The sequence below is a fragment of the Chaetodon auriga genome, chromosome 2 (genome assembly GCF_051107435.1).
Source record: "Chaetodon auriga isolate fChaAug3 chromosome 2, fChaAug3.hap1, whole genome shotgun sequence".
Classification (NCBI taxonomy): Eukaryota; Metazoa; Chordata; class Actinopteri; order Chaetodontiformes; family Chaetodontidae; genus Chaetodon; species Chaetodon auriga.
Window position 1 is genome coordinate 21291997 of NC_135075.1, and position 22132 is coordinate 21314128.

The 22132-nt window shown below is 42.9% G+C and overlaps 1 protein-coding gene across 2 annotated transcripts in view; it reads right to left on the minus strand.

Moving 5' to 3' along the window:
• The window catches only part of ppp1r16b (protein phosphatase 1, regulatory subunit 16B), an 86064-nt gene that overhangs the window by 53648 nt on the left and 10284 nt on the right, over positions 1-22132 (minus strand). For both annotated transcript variants that reach the window (XM_076740496.1, XM_076740487.1), the window contains exon 2: positions 2464-2873. In XM_076740496.1, the coding sequence (XP_076596611.1) occupies positions 2464-2728 (265 nt within the window). In that variant the 5' untranslated portion in view covers positions 2729-2873. The remainder of the gene's footprint in view (positions 1-2463; positions 2874-22132) is intronic.

The window sequence follows — 22132 nt, forward strand, 5'->3', positions numbered from 1 at the left end:
GATAAATCTGGTGCACAGAGCAAAAGTAAGAGGCTGGATCTATGAAAAATGTGCTCTTATCAATGATTTTGTGCTCTAGCAAACAATTCAACCTTAAATACAATGGTTGTACATGAATGGTGATGACAAAAGAGTCACACCCACAAAGCAAAGCAAACGAGACGGAGTTCAAACGGTGAGCCAACTCGCTCCTCAGACGATGAAAATAGAGCACAGTCACAGCCGCTGATGATAACATTAACATTAGATAATTAGCAAACGTGAGTGAGTGAGTGATGCTTCGCATAAGCATCGGCTCAAACGCAGCGTTAGAGATCGTTTACATTATTATGAGAAGTGTAAAAATAATTCTGGTTCATTATGAAGCTGTGACAGGCCTCCACAGTCTGGATAATTAATGGGAAACACTGAGGTTAGCATTCTAGCATTGGCTAATTAGCCCTAAACTCAAACACACAGCAGAGATTAATGGGACTGTCATTACTCTTGCAGGTATGAGGTTATAAACCAAAGCAGTGGACAAATTGAAATTCGAACTGATGATGGCGCCAGATGAGAAGTGAGGATCAGCAGATCTACTAAAATTCATCCTGAGGGGAACATAAATGTGTTTATTAAAGTTCATGACAATCCATTCAACTGTTGGTGAACGACAAATGTCAACCCTACGGCAACGCGTGAGAAGTCAGGAAAACACCGAATGACATTAACATCCCTGCAGCTGCTCTGCGTATTAGATACAAGTGCAAAGGACGTTTATATCTGCATTTATTCAGCCCACTGTATTACTATGCAAAATCCTCACACGATAACATAATCAGTTGTTTGGTCAAGGCTACAAGCTGGACAAACACCAGCTGAGGTACCCGCTTAAATCATAAAAATTACTTTCATTTGACAAGTCGGCCAGATGGCATTCAAAGGTTGTACAAAGAATTGTTTCTTTATGTAAGAAAAACTAGTGACTCAGCAGAGCTCAGCCTATTGCTTCCTGTGATTTGTCTGTTCTCTCAAAACTGAATAAACAGCACACAAAAGACAGCAAAAGAAGCGTTGGACATCTAATTAAACTATACGTGTTTAACTCAAATACGCAGAATGTACTGCTAACAATTCTCGTAAGCTGCTGTTGACATATTTTATCAGATCATCCTTGAATGCGAGCGTACAGCGTTGTTAAATACACGTTTCCTGGAACTGACAGTAAATGAGTAGATGTTGCATGTTTTTGCCACAACCGCTCGGCAGAATGACACGAGTCACTAACAGCCACAACATCCTGGTTCGAAGTCTAAGTGGCTCAGCAGATTTTCTGGGAATTACACACCGCACGACGAAAACCTTTTAATGCTGTTCAAACCGTTTTTCAAATCTTTCCCACAACAACACTTCTATCTGTGTGTAATGAAGCAGCAGCCGCAGCAGAATCAGCAAAAACAGCAACAGCACTGGGTTGGGTTTTTTTTTTCAGTTTAGAGAAAGAGTTTTCCCATTTCACCCAATAAGGTGATTTCCATTTTTCACCTGCTGGTTTTATCAAATCTTGATTTACTTTAGACATGATGGTGAAATCCACAGCCCATCCAGACAACACGCACCCCAAGACTTCCACCGACCAGCTGAAGCTCGTGCATGCCAGTTCACAGCCCATGTGCATGTGCATATGTGTGCACGTGCATGTGTGCAGACACAGTGCAGAGCTGCTATTGTGGAAATACGTCAGCCTCGCGGCCGTCTCCATATCTGCAAAGACAGCTTACACAAGCACAGAATGTACAGTAGCACCGCCACAGGCTGTATTTGTTATGATAAAAAGAGTTCAATCTAATTTTGAGTTAAAGTGAAGTTAAAGTAGATGTCATATCTACATGATAAGCAGCCTGTTATCATTCCTGCATCGCTGACACACTGTTAGCACTGCCACAGCATCGTGGGACTGTTTGTACTGGTGGAAAACAATTATTATCTCCAAATAGGGGGGCACCATCCGTAGAAATTTTAATTAAAAGACTGGCAGAGTTTCATCTCAGTGTGACAACTCCATTATTTCCCAATGATAAAACAGCCTCCTAGCAGAACAAATTCAGCTCGAACGGACTGAGTTCCACTGGCAGTTTAAGTGGGCAGGCCCAGCTAATGGTTTTCCTGACCTTGGCATTTTGATATCCAGCTAAAGTAGTGAGGTGAGGCTGAAATTAGAGTAATTATTCAAATGTGGCGTCACTGAGCTTTGTGCGGGGCCGGACTCTGAGCTTATGAAAGAAGCCCTGGCACATTTTTTTTAGAGCGTTGCCTTGTTACAAGGAGAATAAGTCTACAGTGGTTGCATTTTGTGTGTCCACTAGTAACATGTGTTAAGAGCGCTCATATAGTTTGGGCCATTATTTTCACTCCCCATAAATCCACACTTCTACTTTCTAATTTGCACACATCATAAATATTCTTTACTGCCCCGTCCCCTACCTTCATCCGGGTCGTTCCTGGCCGACGCCTCCAGAAGTGCCACGCTGGCAGCGAACGACACATGCCTCTTGGGCTCCTGCTGCAGGTTGTTGGCGTTGCGACCCTTCTTGTCAGCCTTTCGCTTCTTGTTTTGCATCTCCTTCTCGTACACAGCCCATCTCTTCAGCTGCTGGGTACGCCGCTTCTGGGCCGCCCGCAGCCTCTCCAGGCTGGGCACCTTGTCCAGCTGCTGCAGCTCCTGGATCAGCTCCAGGTGGTTGGCCATGACGGCGGGGGGAGGGGCGGCGGAAGCGAATGACGGTGCAGGGGTGAAGTTGAGGGAGAAAGTGCGATTCTAGCGAGGGCTGCACCTTCGGCCGTGGCCGCCTCCCATTATCGTCAACATCATCCTTTCAGCAGGAGTAAACGTCCTGAGTGAGGAGACGGAGAGAGAGAGTTCAGAAGAACATAAACTTTCACTTCCTAGAAATAAATACATTAGCAATAAAATGTGGAAGTAGTTGCAGTGTAAGACTTCGAGTTAATGCACTGAGGAAACAATGACATTTCAAAGTGAGCATTGGTCTGATGCACCACAGCAAAGTGCACAGAGATGCATTTTAGTGGCCTAGTTGGAGAAACCAAGCTTAAAGTAGTGCGCCAGAAAATGCTGAACGTCGCCTGTTTCCATTGGCCGTCTGTAGCCTGTGTCTGACACCACATGATGTAAATAAAATCATATCTCACATCAAGGTGAAACAAAGATGAAAGCAATATGTTATTCTCATATTGGCTTCATTTCCATTAGCATGATACAGTAAACACTCCATCAAGATGATACGATGCCTTCAAGGGTTGAGGAAAATGGACAAATGTACGTCTGTGAGAATGGAGGCCAATTTCTCTGTTGTTATCTAAATGACTGAGCAATGGGCTCCAGTCTCAATTTCCATTTGCTTCGTGAGCCGTTACAGACCTCGCTACTATCCTCCATCAAGGTTAACCGCTTCCTGAACGCTACAAAAAGACGCCAGCGCGATGAGAAACTGATAAAGAAAAAAGTACCCGGGCAGCGAGCTGAAGCGGGGGGTTTTGATGCCATCATTACCTTGATGTAGCTCTACTGGCTGCAAACATGAACAAAAGTCTCTTTTTTCCAACAACTGTAGCTTCTTTTTGTTTTTAGAGCTTTAAAGCAGCACACTGTGTGTTCACTGACTTGATGGAAAACTGTACAAATAACCGTCCAGAGGGGGAAACTAACTTTGAGCGCAGTAAATACAGACTAAATACAAACATACAGTGGGATGAAAATCTACACAGTGATTGAGCTTATTCAGACCACTTCCTTTGAACAGCACTCATAACAATGTGCGGACATTTTATTACCGCAGCCAGAAAACGCTCTCCTGATAAACGTCCAGCCCGTCCCAGTCACCCAGCCTGCAAACACGTACCAAAACAAACTACACTACATTTGATTTCCAAAACTTTAAAAAACTAAATATGCATGATTTATGTATGAAACGTGTTCTTACTTACTATTTCATAAACGCTGATTAATATTTCATCATGTCTGCAGCCCTTCAATCATGAAACGCTGCAGTCCGGCAGCATCGCCTGATGAAATGCTCCACAATGCAACGACAGCAAGTAATGAGTCCGCCGCCAGCGTTAAACTACATTTCCTTTGCAGCTCTACAGCATCTACCTAACTGCTAAAAACATGGACAGGAAACAAGCAGTGCAATCACTTCCTACAGCATCAGTCCTCAGTTTACCAGTACATGTGTGCGTGTGTGTGTGTGTGTGGGTGTGTGTGTAAGTGAACAGAATGTGTCCATTGCAGTTGGCAGCCAAGTGAATTCACTTCAAATTGTATTATTATTTCTACGCCAGCGTCAAAGTGCTTTACATAAAAACATCAGAAAAAAGTGCTTCGAAACAAAATCATCCATGCAGTAACTCAAAAAGGCACAAACGAAACTCCGAGCTCGACCTTGCCACACTGTTAACACCTTTAGATGTGTAAAAATTTCCAGCTCAGAGACGCGAGTCTCTCTTCTAACCTGTTGACCAAACCACAAGCAGAGACTGAGCCTGTGAGAGCTTGTGTGAAAGAGGCACGAGCTGGAAATGCCTTTAACAAAGCAAACCGGTTTACAGCAAATGATTCGTAAAAACACGGGTCAGAATCCGAAGGTCGCTCACAAGAGGATTATCAGCGGGGTGTCAAACTATGCTGGAGGAAGTTCAAGTAAAGCTGTCAGCAATTTTTTCCGCCTTTTAAGGAAGACAGACGGCAGGCGCAGAAATGCTGAGCGCTCAGCAGTCTCTAGGCATGGCTTAATTTGCTGGTTTGCATGACGGTCTGTAAAAATTACAGATTTTTTGGTGTGACAAGAAAATGTGTAGCAGCAGAAGAAGCTCGAAAGCTGCTGCTACTGTTTGTGATGGAAAAGGTAAGACATCAGTGTGTGATGTGCAGCGTAATGTGGATCACTGTCTGTAAAAGCCTGTCATTAACAAAGCTTAACATCTGAGGTCAACATGTCATTTTTTCTTTGGATTGTGTTCTTCATTTCTATGTATGGACTTAATCATTTTCCAGCTTTATCTGTGTATTTGATGTGATTATATTGATCCCAAGTGGACCACATTAGGTATTTGGAATCTATGCATTTGTTAATATGATTCAGGGATTTTTTTTATGTAAAATCACCAAGAAAGAGAAGATAATAATATCAAATTTATTAAGACAAAACAAACAATTCATCAGACTGTCCATCAAGAAATGCAGTATGAAATAAATGCATCTCTCTGTACGGTCATCACACCAGAGGTAATAATAACGATACTTCCTCTAAATTTCTTGCAATATAATCAGAAAGCATCAGCACGTATCCTCATAGCAGTGATAGTACGACCTGAGGTGGTAAATGTTGGGATATTGTTTGTTCTGTCAGTATCACCTGTTCCAGACACACTGTTCCTCCTAAGAGAAGCACATCCATTCAAGTAATGACATGAAACGGACCCTTCAGCTCATCTTAACGCACCGTCAGAGCTAAAACAGGAAACACACCAAGCTGTGTAATGAGGAGAAAGCTCGGATGATGTGCAAAATATAGATAAAGGTTATGAACCTCGTGTGCATCTGTGATATTTGTCTTCTTTAATCTTTTTAACAAACTGCAGCCCTACTTGTTTTGCTCATATTATACTTTACAACTAAGCAAATGTTGTTCATAGTAAACTGTAAAGTTTTTACTGCCTCGTTTTATCAGTGAAATTAAGGCCCGCTCGGCTGAACTGCAGCCAAAAAGTGAGCCGCCCTTCTGTGTTTTATAGGAGGTGAGACTTAAGTGAGGGAACTGATGAAAAATTAAAGGCTTCACAGAGTCGAACACACACGACTGACACACTGCTTACGGAAAAAAACATTTTCGATTACATAAAATTATCCAAAAAGAACTGAGTTTAACCAGCGGCCGTGGTACAGTGCATGTGTGGTCATTCTCTCTGAGGTCGTGCCGAATGCCGTCTCCACTTTGTCCCTTATTTTTGTAAACAAGGACACGTCCGAGTGTGTTATCACCCACATCACTGCAGATTAATGACGATGTTACACAGCACACTGCGAGGACAAAGTGTCAGTAAATAAATAAGCGTCAAGTTAGAGAGTAATTGTCCAACAATGTATTACAAATAAGTGCTGAAAGTAAAAGTACTTATAATGTAGAATCATAAATATTCCATGACTGGATTATTATATTAATCATACATGAATGCATCAACTTTGATGTTGCTGCTGGTAAAGGAGTGGCTAATTTGAATCACTTTATATACTGCTGGACAAGCTAACCTTTAAAAAGCTACCACAATTTATTACTTGATTTGTATTTTATTTTAATAATTTAACTAGTAGGAGTAGAAGTATAAAGTAACATATACAGTATCTCCAAATTCTTCCACTGGGATGATTAAAATTTTAACCAGTATCACAAAGAAAGGCAAAGTTCAGCACACGCTCAACTGAACTGCTGCCATCTGTAAAACATTTCACATCCAACGCTTTCATTTACAACATGCAGACTAAATAAAAGTTTCCTCTGGTGCACGGTGGATGATTGCAGACACCTGTCTTTGTGTGTGTGTGCGCGCATGTGTGTGTGTGTGTGATGTGACCTGAGTGTAGCCGGCAAAGTGAATTAAATCCGGACAGGATGTGTGACTGCGTGACAAACAGCGAACGTCCAGTGTTTTCTTTAGCTGTCTTTGATGGTCAATGGCATTAGTGCCGGGAATATGAAACCCAGGAGCTACTGCTGATCAAATCAGGGGAATCAGAGCAGAGGTAATGAAATTACTCACTCTCTCTCTCACACACACACACACACAGAATAAAAATATAGCCAGAGGCAAAAAAGCAACTAGTGACACCCACCCAAACTTGCAGCTTCTGCACCGATCAGCAGCTGGTGACCATCATTTCATTAACGTCCTTTCATGTCTTATGAAAAGCACTTCTAACTGGCTCGCTGTTGAAAGGCGTCACACAGATAACCTTTTCTTGTGTTCCCCTTCTGCGTCCCTGTGAAAGTTTACACATACTGCACACAGATAACAAGCAAAGGCGTGATTTCCACTGGGAATAATGAGGACAAGCCCCCCACACTTTTCAACATCCCACCTCTGTCCCTCACTTTTACAGAGAGAGCTACTAAAATCAGTCCGACTGTGCAGCTGTTGAAATCCTGATGAAAGAAACCCTGAGCTGATGCTGATATGCTCACCTGAGTCGCCTTTAAATCGCATGTTCCTGAGTGCTAACAGGAAAAGAACGTGTATGTAAATAGAGCAGAAACGATTAGTTGATTCATCCAAAAAATATTCATTGTCTTGGTCATTATTGGAGCAAAAATGACAAACATTTGATGATTTGAGCTTCTCAAGTGTGTGAATTTAGTTCTTTTTTTTTTGTTGTTCTTATAATTAATTGATTATTTTGGGGTTTGGGGCTGTTTGTGTTGACGTTTCAGAATCAATACAAACATGAACTGCAGACTCGGTCTCACCGTTAGCTGCTGTGAATATTATTGGTTGATCTCTCTGAGTCATCTTAATGAAAACAGATTTGATTTGATGCAGGGATTTAGATAACATTACTTTTCCATTAGATTAAACCTGATTTATTTTTTTGCTAAAGAGCCCTCGGCTTGATCATTATAATATTCTCATCCAGCAGCATCCAGGTCCTCTCCGTTGTTGAGCCGTCTTTGCCATCCTTCTTATTTCAGCTTTCTGATTAACTGCTCGATTATTGCTCGCTAATGGAAAATAAAAATCACAGAGGGGAGAGGACTCCGCCAAGCGTGCATGATATTTTTCCAGGAACACCACATATTACCAATCCGCTGCCTTCCCACGAGCACCTGAACGCCCCAAAACCACACGAGCGAAGAGGACGACAGGCTGCAGGGCAACGTCGCCCTCTTGATGGGAAACCAGTGTCTGAGCAAACACGCAGCAATTCCACTGCTGACCCCATGCTGCCAGCTTCCGCTTCATTCTGAGGGCGATGACACAGGAGGATATTCACAAAGAAGCTTCTACTTGACTATTCAAGTAATATCGACTGACAGCTCTCTGACAGTTGAGGCAAATCGTGAAATTTAAGGGTGCAGCCCTCATGCTGACACGCCGCCTCACTGACTACAGGTGAGCGCGACATTAGCACAGCCTTTGGCATCTTTGAAACAAGCGAAGATAGAAGAGAATAAATCATCTGTAGCCCCAAGGGGAGATTGCCTTGCACATTTTCAGCAGTGCATGAAAAACAGACAATGCAAACACTCTGCGTGCTTGATGTGTCGCCCTCGCAGGAGGCGAAGGCGAACTGTTTGAAGATATGTAAAACGAGGGGAGCTGTGGGCAACTGTAAACCCTCTGGTGATATCACAGCCTGTCCCCGGGGCCAAGGCAGCAAATCACAGATTGACCTCAATCAGCTCCCGGGCTGCAGATAAGAATGTTGCACCACACTCGCATTTTGTTTTTCGCATTTTTATGGAAAAAGCACAGTCTAAATGTTACAGCAATTATTTGAAGAAGAAGGTCAGACAACGCGCATCAAGCTGCTGCTGCTGCTGCTGCTGCTATCAGTAAACAATATTTATGCTCAAAGCAAACGAGCAGCCCAGACTAACAATTACTAACAATTCTTCCTTCAGTTCTGTCTGTTTTCATTCAGGTTGTTGTTTTCATAAATGGCCAGCTGCCTGCGTAACTCTAAACGTCTGCTTTGTTGTGGTTACAAGATCACAAAAGTGCCACTCACAATCCTGAATAAAATATAAGTGGTCTGGAAATGCTCTTTCTTTGCCTGAAAAGACGACACACGCAGCATCTTTCTGAAGCACGCTTTCCATTTACCTCTCAGCCTCAAACTGTAACAGACTTTATTATAAAAACTTTATCTGAACACGGACATAAAGGTGCCCCTATGAGAGGCAGAGGCTTACTTTAAAAGACACATCAGGCTTTAAAAACAGCCCACGCTGTCCAAGGTAAAAGTCTTAACAGTGAATTGGAGCCATTTACTGTATCTCATTGAACTAACTGTGTGGAGAAGCTGCAGAAAAGAAGGTAGTTTGGACATTTTGCCTGTCATGGCCGCCTGACGGTTCAGTACAAAGGCTCAGCTACTGAGCATTCAGGTCCATTTTCTGCTTGTCATCTCTGACAACTACAACACAGCTGTTTGTGTTCATGAATTCCCACCCTTATGGGAACCCAATGTGCTCTTACAGACAGAAAAGTGAACTAATCAGCTCTTAACTGTGGACATCTTACTGGCCTCACTTGATTAAAAGGGGTTGTTAGATTAGAAGTAGAGGTACGTTCAATTTCGGCTCTGAAACAGTGTTAAAAACGCTCAAGTCAGGAAATTAATGCTCCAATGAAGGCCTAAAAATTACAGTGCTGACATCAGCTTTAATTCACTAATATCTCCACAAACCAGCTGGATTGAGGTCATCCTGGACCTTCCATCATCATTATGAAGGCGATTTGGCACAGAGGGCAACAGACTATAGAAGTACAGTATAGACGATGGCAGCACAGGACAGCACATCCTGTAATACACCACTGGCAGGACTTCATCTAAACCTCTTATTAATATTAACTGTCCTGATAGAATATTGCCCCATTTCACTCATTCTAGCCTCAAACTTTTCCCCTACGTCTTTGTCGCTCACACCTGCACCTACACCTACAGTATATGCAGGAGCGCACAGATTATTTTTAAGTCAGGTACGCAGGTGAGAGCCGGGGCATGGTGGCAGTTATGGCCCGTGCAGTAAACCCGTGAGGTTAACTCCCCGTTGTTGGACACAGACACAATGCAAACAACCTCCTGCTCGGCCTTTGTGATGCCCTCATAATTCAGCGGATCACAGCTTTGCTCTTAATTCATTAAGAGCACACCGTGCAACCTCAATAAAGCCAAATCCTCAGCACAGGAAGACACAGGAACAGCATGTTCAGCTTGTTTGTTAGCAAAAGCTTAAGCCACTTTCACTCTTTTCATGTTATCAAATAATGGATGACTGAAATTCTTTGAGCCTGTATAAAATGCACCTGTTTTATCTGCTGGATGTGGACAGTTCAGCACATCTTTTCACAGGAAAGTCTTTTCGTCCGCTCGCACTCGGTTTGGCGTTTCTTTGTGGGAGGCTTCTCAATGTCTGCTGCTGCATCTTCACTGGGTCAAACGAGTTGACAAGAAGCGCAGGTAGACGAGGAATGTGCAGCGATGACCTGTGACAGACTTCTGATATCTGCTTATGAGCACCACTGACTGTCTGTGAACGTTTCTCAACAGCATGGAGGCAACAATATTTGTCATTTAATTTCACAAAAGCAATCTCAACTCAACGCCACTTTTTCAGGATCTTTATCAGCACGCGGTCTGTCCAGATGTCATGGAGATGAATTTGATGACGTGCAGCTGTTGACAGCTGCTGAAAGAGCTGCACGCTGGCGTGATATTTGACACCTGGTCACAGGCCGCATCGCTGATGGATTTTAAACCGTATTTTGTCATTGAGGGCTTAATGAGCGCCGTGAGCACGGGGGACGCTCGCCACCACTTCTAACAGTGAAAACTACAGATTTTCACATCAGATTCATCATTTTAATGTTATTTGCTTGAGAATTCTGCTGAATGATTTACAATATCTGACTGGCAGGGCTTTTTTTGGGTCCTACTATCTCACATGCTGTACGTAAAGCATTTCGCTGCATATTCACATCACGCAGTTGGCAAGAAGGAAGAGTGGAAATACACAGTGAGACGTGTTTCATCTTGTGCTGCTGCAGATTTTACATTAATCTGACAGCATTCAATACAGACTTGCATCCTGTTGATAAAGAAATGCTGTGAGATGAAGAGCGCAGCCTGCACACCTCCACCTCCTCACCAGCGTGACCGACTCCCTTCACTGTGCCCCGCCGCTGCTGTGTGGAGCGTGAAATCAGATCACACTTTGTTTCTGACCGACAGATACGCGTTTGTTGTGGTGTTAAACCGCACTTGCTGTTACCACCAGGAACCGCAGGCGTCTTGACACTAATGGCCGAGCTGCTTAGTCAGCTCTTTTACGTTCAGTGCATGAAAATGTGAAAACTAGCATTAACGCCTCGTGGTTGTTTGCCTCCACCAATCAATCAAGCTGCAGTTCACATCTGTCCAGACTGTAGACTGTAGATTTTTAAGGACTCTAATCAAAAGTGTGTTTTTTTTGGTGAAATGGAAGTTATCACTATATTGACATGTATGATTCCAGTGAATAATTTCCTGCTGTCAGAGGAGGACAGGTGACTGACAGAGAGCTTCATCACATGGTGCAACAAGAATCACCTGAAGCTCGGCATCAGCAGAACCAATGAGCCTGTGGTGACTACAACGCCTCAAACATGGATGTCGCTACAAGTTACACACTGTAAAACGTGGATGCTTCACACCCATCTTCAACTCGGCAGCACAGAAGATCTAAACAATCAGCACAGTTTCAAGTTTCGTGTCGCCAATTCAGTATCTGACCAAACGTTAACGCGTGTGCTGAGAAGTGCTCCTGCAGAACATTTGACCTTTTCTTCCTGTGAGACATACGTGTGAAATTTTGTCATAATTACTGTGTGAATCGTTGTGTGTGGTCACAGTGACCTTTGACCTTTGACCACCAGAATCTAATCAGTTCATCCTTGAGTTCAAGCGAACGTTTGTGCTAAATTTTAATAAACTCTCTGAAGGTGTTCTGGAGTTATCGTGTTTATGAGAACGGATACGTCCTGAAACCATGATGAAGACATAAAAGCCGCATAAGTATCAGTGCTAAGAGAGAAGTAGCAGCGGTATCAGAAATCCACTCAATGGAGAACCCAGGCTGGAGCCAGCTGCATGTTTTATCTGTAATTAAAAGGCTGCACTTTCTCTAATTTTAAGAAAAGCTCTCCTCGACCCAAACACGCCCGGTGCATTCATTGTGGGTTCTGTGAGAACGGTTCATGAAGAGTTGAACAAGTCAACAGAAAGTTAATTCCCCATGCATGAAGGCAATGCAAGCTAAGCAGTCTTATCTATGAATTTCTTAGAATTTAAGGCTGCTTTTGAATCTATTTGAATTTTCGAGCAGAAGTCAGTCACTGGTGTTTAATGCTTTTGTCTGAATCAGTGTCCTAATGCAGACGAGACTGCTGCGAGAATACATTAAAACTAATGGGCTTGAAGCTGAAAACGAGGCCCGGCGGTCAAACACCAGAAGGCCCTCTTATCACGTCTACTTCCTCTCACCACCTCAGGAAAACATCTTGAAGAAGCAAGCTCAACATTACTCATCACTCCTTTTTCTCCGCTTTTATTTTAAGAGGGGAAGAATATAGATTTCAGTTCAGCTTGAATGGACGCCGCCTGACTACAAAAACAGTGACGGTGGTCGAGTACAATGCAGAGCTGACAGAAAAGATTTCGGGATAGAAGTAAGTTTTACATTTTGTTCTCATGCGAAACACGGGCACCTCTCTATTCAGCGGCTGACAAAAGATTACCTGAAATGACCATATCTTTTTAAAGACTTCCCATTCACTCACTTTAATCCCATTATGGATGTCTAATGTCTTCATAAATGTCCCCATAAGCCATTACAGATACGCTTTTCTTAACAATAAAGGTAATTTTCCTCAGGTACCCTGCAGATCATCCTGACGAGCGATTACTTCACCTGTTTAACTTCAGTGTGACAAAGACGCAGACAAAGAGGTGCAGAGCTTCACGGCAGCCCTCTCAGCTGTGATGGGCTGTCAGAGCAAGCTTCCAAAATAAGAAGACCCCGCCCACCCAGGCAATGACCCTGTCAATCAACGTGCTTTCTGTTTGTTTTTTGGGGGTATTTTTTAGTATTTTTGACAGTTTAGTTCTTGCTCCTATTATGAGTTTTCTGTTGTTTGCTGTTTTATAAGATAAGCTAAGACTTTACTGATCCCACACCAGGGAAATGAGGTCATTACAGCCAGCAAGTATTAAAAAAAAGTAAAAACAGAGGCACAGAAGGGTCAAAATTTAACTACATTATATGGAGGATTATTCATTTGTTTTCTGATCTTTATAATTGTCTTGTAATTTTTGTTCGGTCTTACTGTTTTGGCACGATTTGTCTTTTTCGTTGCATTAAGGACTCCACCAAGACTTGCAACCGCTTTGTGGAAGCTTATGAGGATCCATTAAAGAACAGAGAAGCAAAAGAAGAAGAAGGAGGTCTGAACCACGAAGAGTGGATGTGAATCCTGCTGTACTTTCACCGTCTCCCCCTCACAGTTCATCATCTGCTGTTACGAGGAGACAAGCTAATGCTGTTATCAGCCTGTGCCGGGCACAAGCAGATGCAAAGACAAAAATGTACTCAGGCAAAGACAAAGACGGGGAGCGGGAGGCAAACACATCTGGGAAAAGAGGCTGCAGCAAAACAGAACAAAGCTGAAGTGATGAGTCGAGAGACAGAAAACTGAATGATGATCGTTTGAATAATTTCTCCAGCAAAAGACGCAAAAAGTAAATAAATCAATCAATGGTGGGTTTTCTACTTTTTCTTTCTGTATTATTAATAATCTTGGACTGTTGGTCGGAGAAAAGAAGCAATTTAAAAACATCACCTCAGGATCTGTGATGGGTACTTTTTATTTTTCTGACATTTGATAGATTGATCATAACATTTCAGTTATGGAATTAATCTGCAGACGCTCATGAGGAGGTCAAATTCTTCTTTAGATGTCATTTTTTGAGCCACAATAAAGGCCAACGTGCTTCCTGCAGCACAACACACCAGCTAACCTTGTTTTTAGCCCAGCTGATTGCCGGAAATGCCTTTTGCTGCAACACACACACACACACACACACACACAAACACACACACACACACACACACACACACACACACACACACAACCGAAAGTACGATGTTTGCAGCCTGGTGGATATAATGATTAATAGATTTGCTGATTCAACGAGTTAATTGACTTTAATGAATTAATTTAATGACTGATTTCAGTTATTTGTCAAAAAACAAAAACATTAAAATAATCGACAGTTGCAGTCCTAAAAAGAAGTCACTGAACGGTCCCTGTACACCAAGGCTCCAGCTAATGACTATTTTCATCGAGCAGTTTGCCAATTATTTTCTTTGTTAATCAATTAACCGCTTTACCTTCAAAATGTCAGCCGACAGTGAAAAACCTCCCAGTGAGACAAATTAAAATGTCTTGTTTGATGCCACTAACAGTACGAAACCACAAAGAATTTCACTTCACTATGATATGAAACGGCCACAGTTTGGTCGTTTTTTTTTTTTTATCAAACTGATACATTTTCCATCATAATCAGTTCATTGCTTGCAAGAATATGACACACACACACACACACACACACACTCGCTGCACTGTGCATCACCAATAATCAGTAACAGTGCATGACATTTCGCAGTGAGGAGGTGTGTGCTGTGTCAGGACGCTCTGCATGGAGACACAGTGGCGGCACTGTCACACACAATAGCCCAGTGTGTGTGACAGCGTTTGTGTGTGTCTACATTTTATCTATGTGTGTGTGTGTGTGTGTGTGTGTGTGTGTGTACTCATGTGAGCTGTACTAACCCCTCTGTGTCATGAGAAACTGTGTGTGTGTACACTGTGTACGCATGCCTGCTTGTGAAACTGTGGCCTCAGCTGAAGGACATAAAAGTTTGTCTCTCCACTCTGCCCCCTCCCATCACAATCATGACCCACCCCCCCCCCCAATCCAGACCCATTGTGGCCCCTTCAGCCCCTAAGACCCGGTGTTCCAGGCCAGCGCTTATGTCTCCAGGTCCCGCTAATTCGTTTAATCACCTACTAATACCAAAGGCGGGCCAAGCTGATTAAAGCCCACCGAAACCATTCAGCCAGATAGTAGCAGGAGTTACAGCTGTCGTACACACTGACGCACGCCATCATTCAACGCACAGAGACAAGCACTTCACTTCTTGCAGGAACCTTGTTCACTCCAAGGTCCTTAATCAATGGACTGACTTGGTGTCACGGTTGTGAAGGATAGAAGACAATTTCACTGTTAATTACGGTACAAAATGGGAAATTTAACACAGGATTTCTTCAAGGTCCTGATGTGAGATGACAGATCGAGTGTTGTGTGGCTGTGCAAAGCTTCCATTTCAATCTACATTAACTCTTTACACCACTTCTGGAGGAGCACGAAGGGATTATTTTGTGGGAAAATTCGCAATGAGAGAGCTCAATTCAATTTTCATGTTTAAAATGAGCAATGGAGGAATGAAATGAAATGACTTCCTCTCATTTCGTGATTTGTGCTCAATCATAAAGGCTTCTGCACAGCAAAGGTCTGTTCTGATTTCACAATTGAGCCTTACGCAAGCGTTGAAGGCATCAGACACAAAATCAAACCCGTAACGTCAGCAGCAGCGCTAAGTGTCAGCACACTGCATCTAGAGCTGGTGAAGATGTCGGTCTCGGCTGGCATATTACACTTGAAGACAAATCAATGCACGGCCCACTCTTTGCATACCAGAGCGGGCTCGACAATGTGTGGCATTTATCACATGCTAATAGGTGCATAAAGCTCACACAAATATCTTAATGTGTTGTACTCCTTCATTTTCTAAGCCAGTGACTTTTACCATTAACCAGATTTATGTCATTATTTTCTGTGTGCTTCCACTGAAGCTACAGACCTGAGATAACAAACACTGCTCTTCATTTAAAGGATACCTCTGGTTTATTACAGCGTGGGGCTTCATTTTCTAGTGTAGGCCAACAAAAAGTCATCACAGAGATCTAGAAACACAATTAAAAAACAAGCAAAAGATGACACTGTTAAGAATTTGAAGGGAGAGAGATCTGATGATCAGACAGGTTAGTTTGGACAGATCATCTAAAACCACTGATTCACACACGTCATGCATGAGAATTCATTGTAACTGATAATAATAAGACCGTATGCTGTGATACCAATGAGGGAGTTAATGCAACATGAAAATATCAGACCGTGGTATGTTTGGGTGATATGATACAGTTTTCCAACCGGCCACCATCAGTCCAACATCCAGCAATTGGCGATATATTCGTGCAGGTGTGTGTGTGCCATCCTCCACTGCTAACTAATACGAGCTTAACTGCCTTTTTAACTCATCATAAAATCACACTTCATTCAAACTCGACAGAAACAAAATAAACCCTTAATTCACTGAATGAAAATACTGAAAATATTCTGCCTCTAGACGCTGCTTTAACCGCTGCCTCTCTCTTCCATTACTGGCTTCTTTGTGCTGCTGGGTTAGCTCGCTGAACAGCTTCTGCCACAGCCCTCCAATCACCAACCCTAAACCCCGGTATCAATGAACGGGTACCGGAGCTCATCTGATGAGGCTCAGGCAGAAAAGGCTGGGAACGGCTGATCTAAACTACTTTATCTGGAGGTAAAACCGAAAGCGAGCACAACTGAAATGTTGCTAAAGACGTCTGGGACCCAGACGATCCCACATCCCTGGTTTCCGTGTTTCAGCTTCTCCTTTTCATCCTTCTGACAACTATTTCTGCCTGTCATGTCAATACCATCCTGGAAAGATTGACATTTCCAAAAGATGACCCCGTCTCGCCTTCAGCTGCGGCCGGAACAGCTATAAACACCTTCGTCTTGTCTCGGCTTCAATAATCTCTGGCTGTGCAGGAAAACTGCTGAGCTGCTGTTGTGTTCTTGGTTTTCTCCTCTGAGCAAATAAACTGCGGGTTACTGCTCACACCTCTCGCACTTTTGGACTTATATCACCCTGATCCCAGACTTGGAGAGTACAATGTTATCATCACCGACAGGAATGACGGCTAAAACTTTGAAAAAAAAAAAAAAGCTGTAATAACCCTTAATTACCTTTTAACGAACAGACAGACACAGCGACTCAGATTTCTGAACTTCAGTTTTACCCAAAAGTCCTCATTATCATGCTCAAGCAATTATTTTAGGCCCTGAGTCAGTGTTGAAGAAACACTGCACAAAAGGCTAACGACCCGGCACACGGCCATTAAAACAGGAAGCAGTTGGCTTTGACTGCGAACGCTGAGGTCTGACATCTGACCTTTGTGACAACCGCGGCCATTAGCCGAAACACAACCCCTGGCCATGTCAACCTGAAGCCACTGAAGTCAAACTGACAGAACGCAGCTCTGTGTTTGGAGAGCCAGGAGGACACACGCGCACACACTACACGCACACACGCACACACACTACACCTGAAGCAGTGGGGGTCACTGTACACCCTCCCTGCACAGAGCAGACGTGCTGCTGCATTTCCCTTCAGTCAATCAGATCCTGATTTTTTTGTTCTGTTTTATTCTCATCCCATGTATTTGAAATTATGTAATCAGATTTCAGTATTAGAAATTTCCTCTAATGTCCGCCATGTGAAAACATTGTGTTGCATAATGTCCTGATGCTATATATGTAGCCCCCCCCCCCCCCTAATTACTATATGTTAATCCTTTAATCAGGCATTATGTTGCTTTGTTTTAACTAATCACCTTAATGTTTTAATTCATTTCTCCAGTTTAAAACCACGTTCATCTTCTATTCTGCCATGAATGTGAGAAAATGTTTATTTCATTAAAATAACTCTTTGGAAACGTTGAGATTTCAGTACGAACCAAGCTGTCCGTGTTTTATGACGTACGCTGTTATGGACGTCTGCCTCGGCTCCCCTCAGCAACAGTTTCCTTTCTCCACAAAGAGAGTAAGAAGGAACAGAGGAGAGCAGAGGAGCAGCTGCTGCTGTGTGTAAACAGATAAACAGAAAACAGAACAGGCTTCAGTGAACTCCACACACACACACACACACACACACACACACACTTGGTCAAAGACTCAAATCTTTAAATAAGACGCCGTAATGTATGTTTTGAGTCAAATGAGGCGACAGGTGGCCTTCTTGGTGGTCCTGGGCTCCTGTGAGACGGAGGCTGGAACACCACAAACGTCTCGCACTTCGCTCCGGTGCCTTTGGTGAAAAATGTCAGAGGAATATCAAAAGATACTCAATGACAACACATTTTATATCAACAGGCCTGTGAATCATCTGAAATTGTTGTTGCGGAGTTAGACGACCTCACCTTCATGTCGATATGAAGCTACAGCTAGCAGCATCTGCTTAGCTTAGCTTAGCATAAAGACTGGAAAAAGAGGGAAACAGCTAGCCTGGCTTTGTTCAACAATAACAAAGTACACGAACGAGCACATTTAAAGTTAAATAATTAACATGGTAGTCCTGTTTGCTTAATCAGTGCAGATGCTCAAATAAAACAGTCTGCTGACACTTTGAGCTTAAAGGTTGGAAACCGCAACTCACTCACTGTCAACTCAAGACGCTCGAGGCCTACTTACACACTTGTTCCGGAGCTTTCGACTGCATCACATGTTCTTCAAGAACAAGCAGTACCTAATAAAGACTAAAATAGGCAAAACGATGGTTTTAATCTGGGACTATCAGTCAGTAAACTGGGAAATTCAGCGCCATCTGTGATACTTTGTACAGTCTTGATATTCAACAGACTTACGATCATATTAAATTTACTGGTGGGCAAACTGGGCAGAGAAGCTGTGCTCAGATTTATAAACTGGATGCTATAAAAGAACCCTGCAAATATCATGTAGAAGAATGGATGGAAAGTGTATCCTCTGCTAACAGTTGTGTTATTTACTTTCCATGGGGCTGCTCAGATCCGTGTCCCCTGAGAAAACTTGTCTTATGTCAGAAAGCGTGTTGTTATTGCAGCAGAGCACCACTTCTCTACCTCCATCCACCCCAGCAAATAATCCAGCTCCTCTCACTCTTTCTTTCTTAGCCTATCACGTCGTCACTCCTCCATCCCTCTCTCCCTCGGCGTCCTCTAAGAGGACGGTTTTATTCTGTCTGGATTACTTGTCCTAGTTGGCGCTGGGCGTGCTGGTGGGGAGAGAATTTATTTCCTCCAGTGTAGCCTTGATTTAAAGCACTCAGGTCAACTTGATTCTGGGTCATTGTCTCCCCTGTCGTAATGAACCAGGGCAGTGGTAGACAGCAGGCCTCACATCGACAAAAGCGAGGTGTTGGTGCGCTGCAGGATGCCACAACTGGCCAGCTGCATTCAGGAGCGAGCCAAGAGGCACTTTTTAGGCAGCTTTAGGTTTTGTGCCCAAACATAATTCAATATTCCACAGTGATAAACACGATGCAATCAGCTCAACTCAACTCATAGGCGCCAACTTCCCCAGTGTGGGATCAATAAAGTCTTATCTTATCAAAGTTACATTAGCTTACGTCCACATAAGCCGTTTACTTGATGCTTGTGAATGCTAAGCCAGCAAATCTTGCAGCAACTCTATATTTCTCTGCCAGCACTGATCCTGCAGGGCCCACTGACCAACATGGAAGTGACCAACATATTAATCACTGCTACACAACACTGCTGGCCCTGCAGTCATGCAAAGTCCACATTATAATTCCTGTTAACCTAATTCGTGGCTGTACGTCGTCCCGCCTGACACAGCAGGGTCAGCTCCGCACCAGTGTTTCGCCAAGCTGGACCGAAGGAAAGGTGTGAGACACGGGGGGAAGCAAAGGTCCAAACGAGATGGTGGTTTGAATTTACCTTTTATTTTGTTTAAATGAGACTTCAAACTTCTTTAAAAGGATAGAAAGAACAAAGCCTACACTTTTTCCCCCAATCATTTTTTCCATGTTTCATTTTCTCACATTTTTGGGGCAGATTTTCATCAATTCCACGTTATTATTTCAAGAATCTGCCGTGACACTACAAAATCTCTTGTTTGACGTCAAGACATTTTTCCGCTTTGCTCGTTGGAGCATGTTTCTATAAAAAAAAAAACTATGTGAAGATTCTATTTTTCTCCCGCTTCTCCATCTTGTTGTTTTGAGCGAGCGGAGGGGAGTGCCACAGAAGAGTAATGCTAAATATACATCATCCTGACTGAGAGAGCCTGAATGAGCCAATACATTTTGGCACTCCTTTTTCATCAAGTCCCACAAGGCCTCTCAGTGCATGACAGGCCTGGTTAAGGACACATGCAGGTGTCACCGATCACCCGATGCTGCACCCACAGCGGCACAAACACACCAGCAGAAATCATCTGACAAACTTCACTTAAAGGACGTTTTGGTCACATGGGAGCTGAGAGATGGAGGAACAAAACTGTTTCAGTGGGATACATTGAGAAAGGAGTTGCACGAGTGAATTAGAACAAAATGAATATATGCAAAAATGTTAAAAATCCACATGGACAGACTCAAAAGCAGCCTGCTGTGTCTGAAACATTGAGACATGCAGAGAAATGCTATCAATCTGTTACATCTATCGGCTGTGTCCTTGGTGCGGCGTGAATAAAGGTGAAGCTGAAAAACAAAAACACTCTATAAGCTCAGGCGGTTCTTGTGCATTCACAGTGGATTCGGAGGATGCTTTTCTTTTCTCTGAACTGATTCATTTTCGTCTCGCAACCGTCCATCTCGCACAAGATGGGAAAAATGTGAATAAACGACGAGTAAACTGAAAAAAATTAAACAACAGATAGACACAAAATTCAGATGTTTTCTAAAAATCTTCAACTATTAATTCACACTTTAATCTCAGTCTCTCACAGTTAGTGACACATTATTAACTAGAACTAGCTGAAGGTCCCACATCTCCCTGTTCTTGCTTCCCTCCACTGACTTCCTGTCAAAGTCAGAATAAACTACAAGATGCTGTTGATTACTAACACAGTACTGCATGACTTTTGCCCCCGGTTACATTTCTGATCTCCTCGTCCCGTATTCCACTTCTCCACCACTCCGATCCTCTAATCCCAGCCTTTCATCCATCCCCGCTCCAACTGCATCACAAAAAGGTGATTGTGCTTTTGCTGTTTTAGCTCCAACCCTCTGGAATCATCTTCACCATCTATCAGATTGGCTGAATCTTTGGTCTTTTACAAAGGGCTTCTGAAAATGCACTTTTATTGACGGGCCTTTTTACACGTCTCCACTCCGGGCTTTACTTTTTGCTGTGTTTCCTGTCTGGTCTGTCTCTCATTGCGCTGTGTTTTATATTGTAATTTACCTCATTTGTTTATTTGTATTTTTGTGTGTGCAGCACTTTGTAGCTGAGAGTTTTAAATAAAGCTTTATTTACTTCCATTTTTTCAAAGCAGGCATCCAAAAAAGCAGCCATCAAGGCCCAATGCGGCGCTTTCTTTCCGTTGCATATTGCAAGTTTATGTCTCTTAAAATTACAGCCAAACACGAAAGGGTTAAGATCTGTATGCTTTTCTTTGTTTATGACTCCAATTCCAAAAATGCCGTGTAACACACACATAAAACAGAACAGCGTCCCAACTGTTTTGGAGTCAGGGTTGTGGTATAGATTTAAATAATCATTACTTAACTGAATAACTGTTATACCAACAAATCTTCTCTTCATGGCAAACACACAAAGCTGTCAACTAATACACACAAACAGAAACATTTTCCATCCCTGCAGAAGTCCAGCACAGAGTCAGCAGCAGGTCAGAGGGAGGCCGAAGCCTCAGATTACCCAGCAGACAGTGTGTAAACTGGAGGATTTAGAGCACTCTTACTGTACACCTCGTAAGCCGCTTGTTTATCTTTGCTCATGTAGTCTGAAGTTTCTTGTGGTGAACGTCTTCTACGACGGCCTTTAAAATAAACTGAACCTGTATTTTCAGCAGCGCTTGTTTTTCATGACGCATTTAACCTAAAAGAAATATACTTCAAACGCGACATGAGGCCGGAATCAGTTCAATGCACTCAATGAACTTCAGCCAAACGGATAATCATCATCCCTGTTACCACTTCTGCAGACAAGCCTGTCAAGTATTGTGACGTGTTGGTGGTTCTCAGCTCCCACTTGAACCTTCTACCTGTTAAGTGGTTTATTTCCATGTTTGCTTCACACGGAAACAGGAGCTGCACTTCTTTATGTAAAGCTCTGTAGCAATATTAAAGCTGAGGACACAACTAGTAAAATTACCACCAATTTCCTACCACAGCTCTGGTGAGAGCAAAGCAGCGATATATCCAGTCAA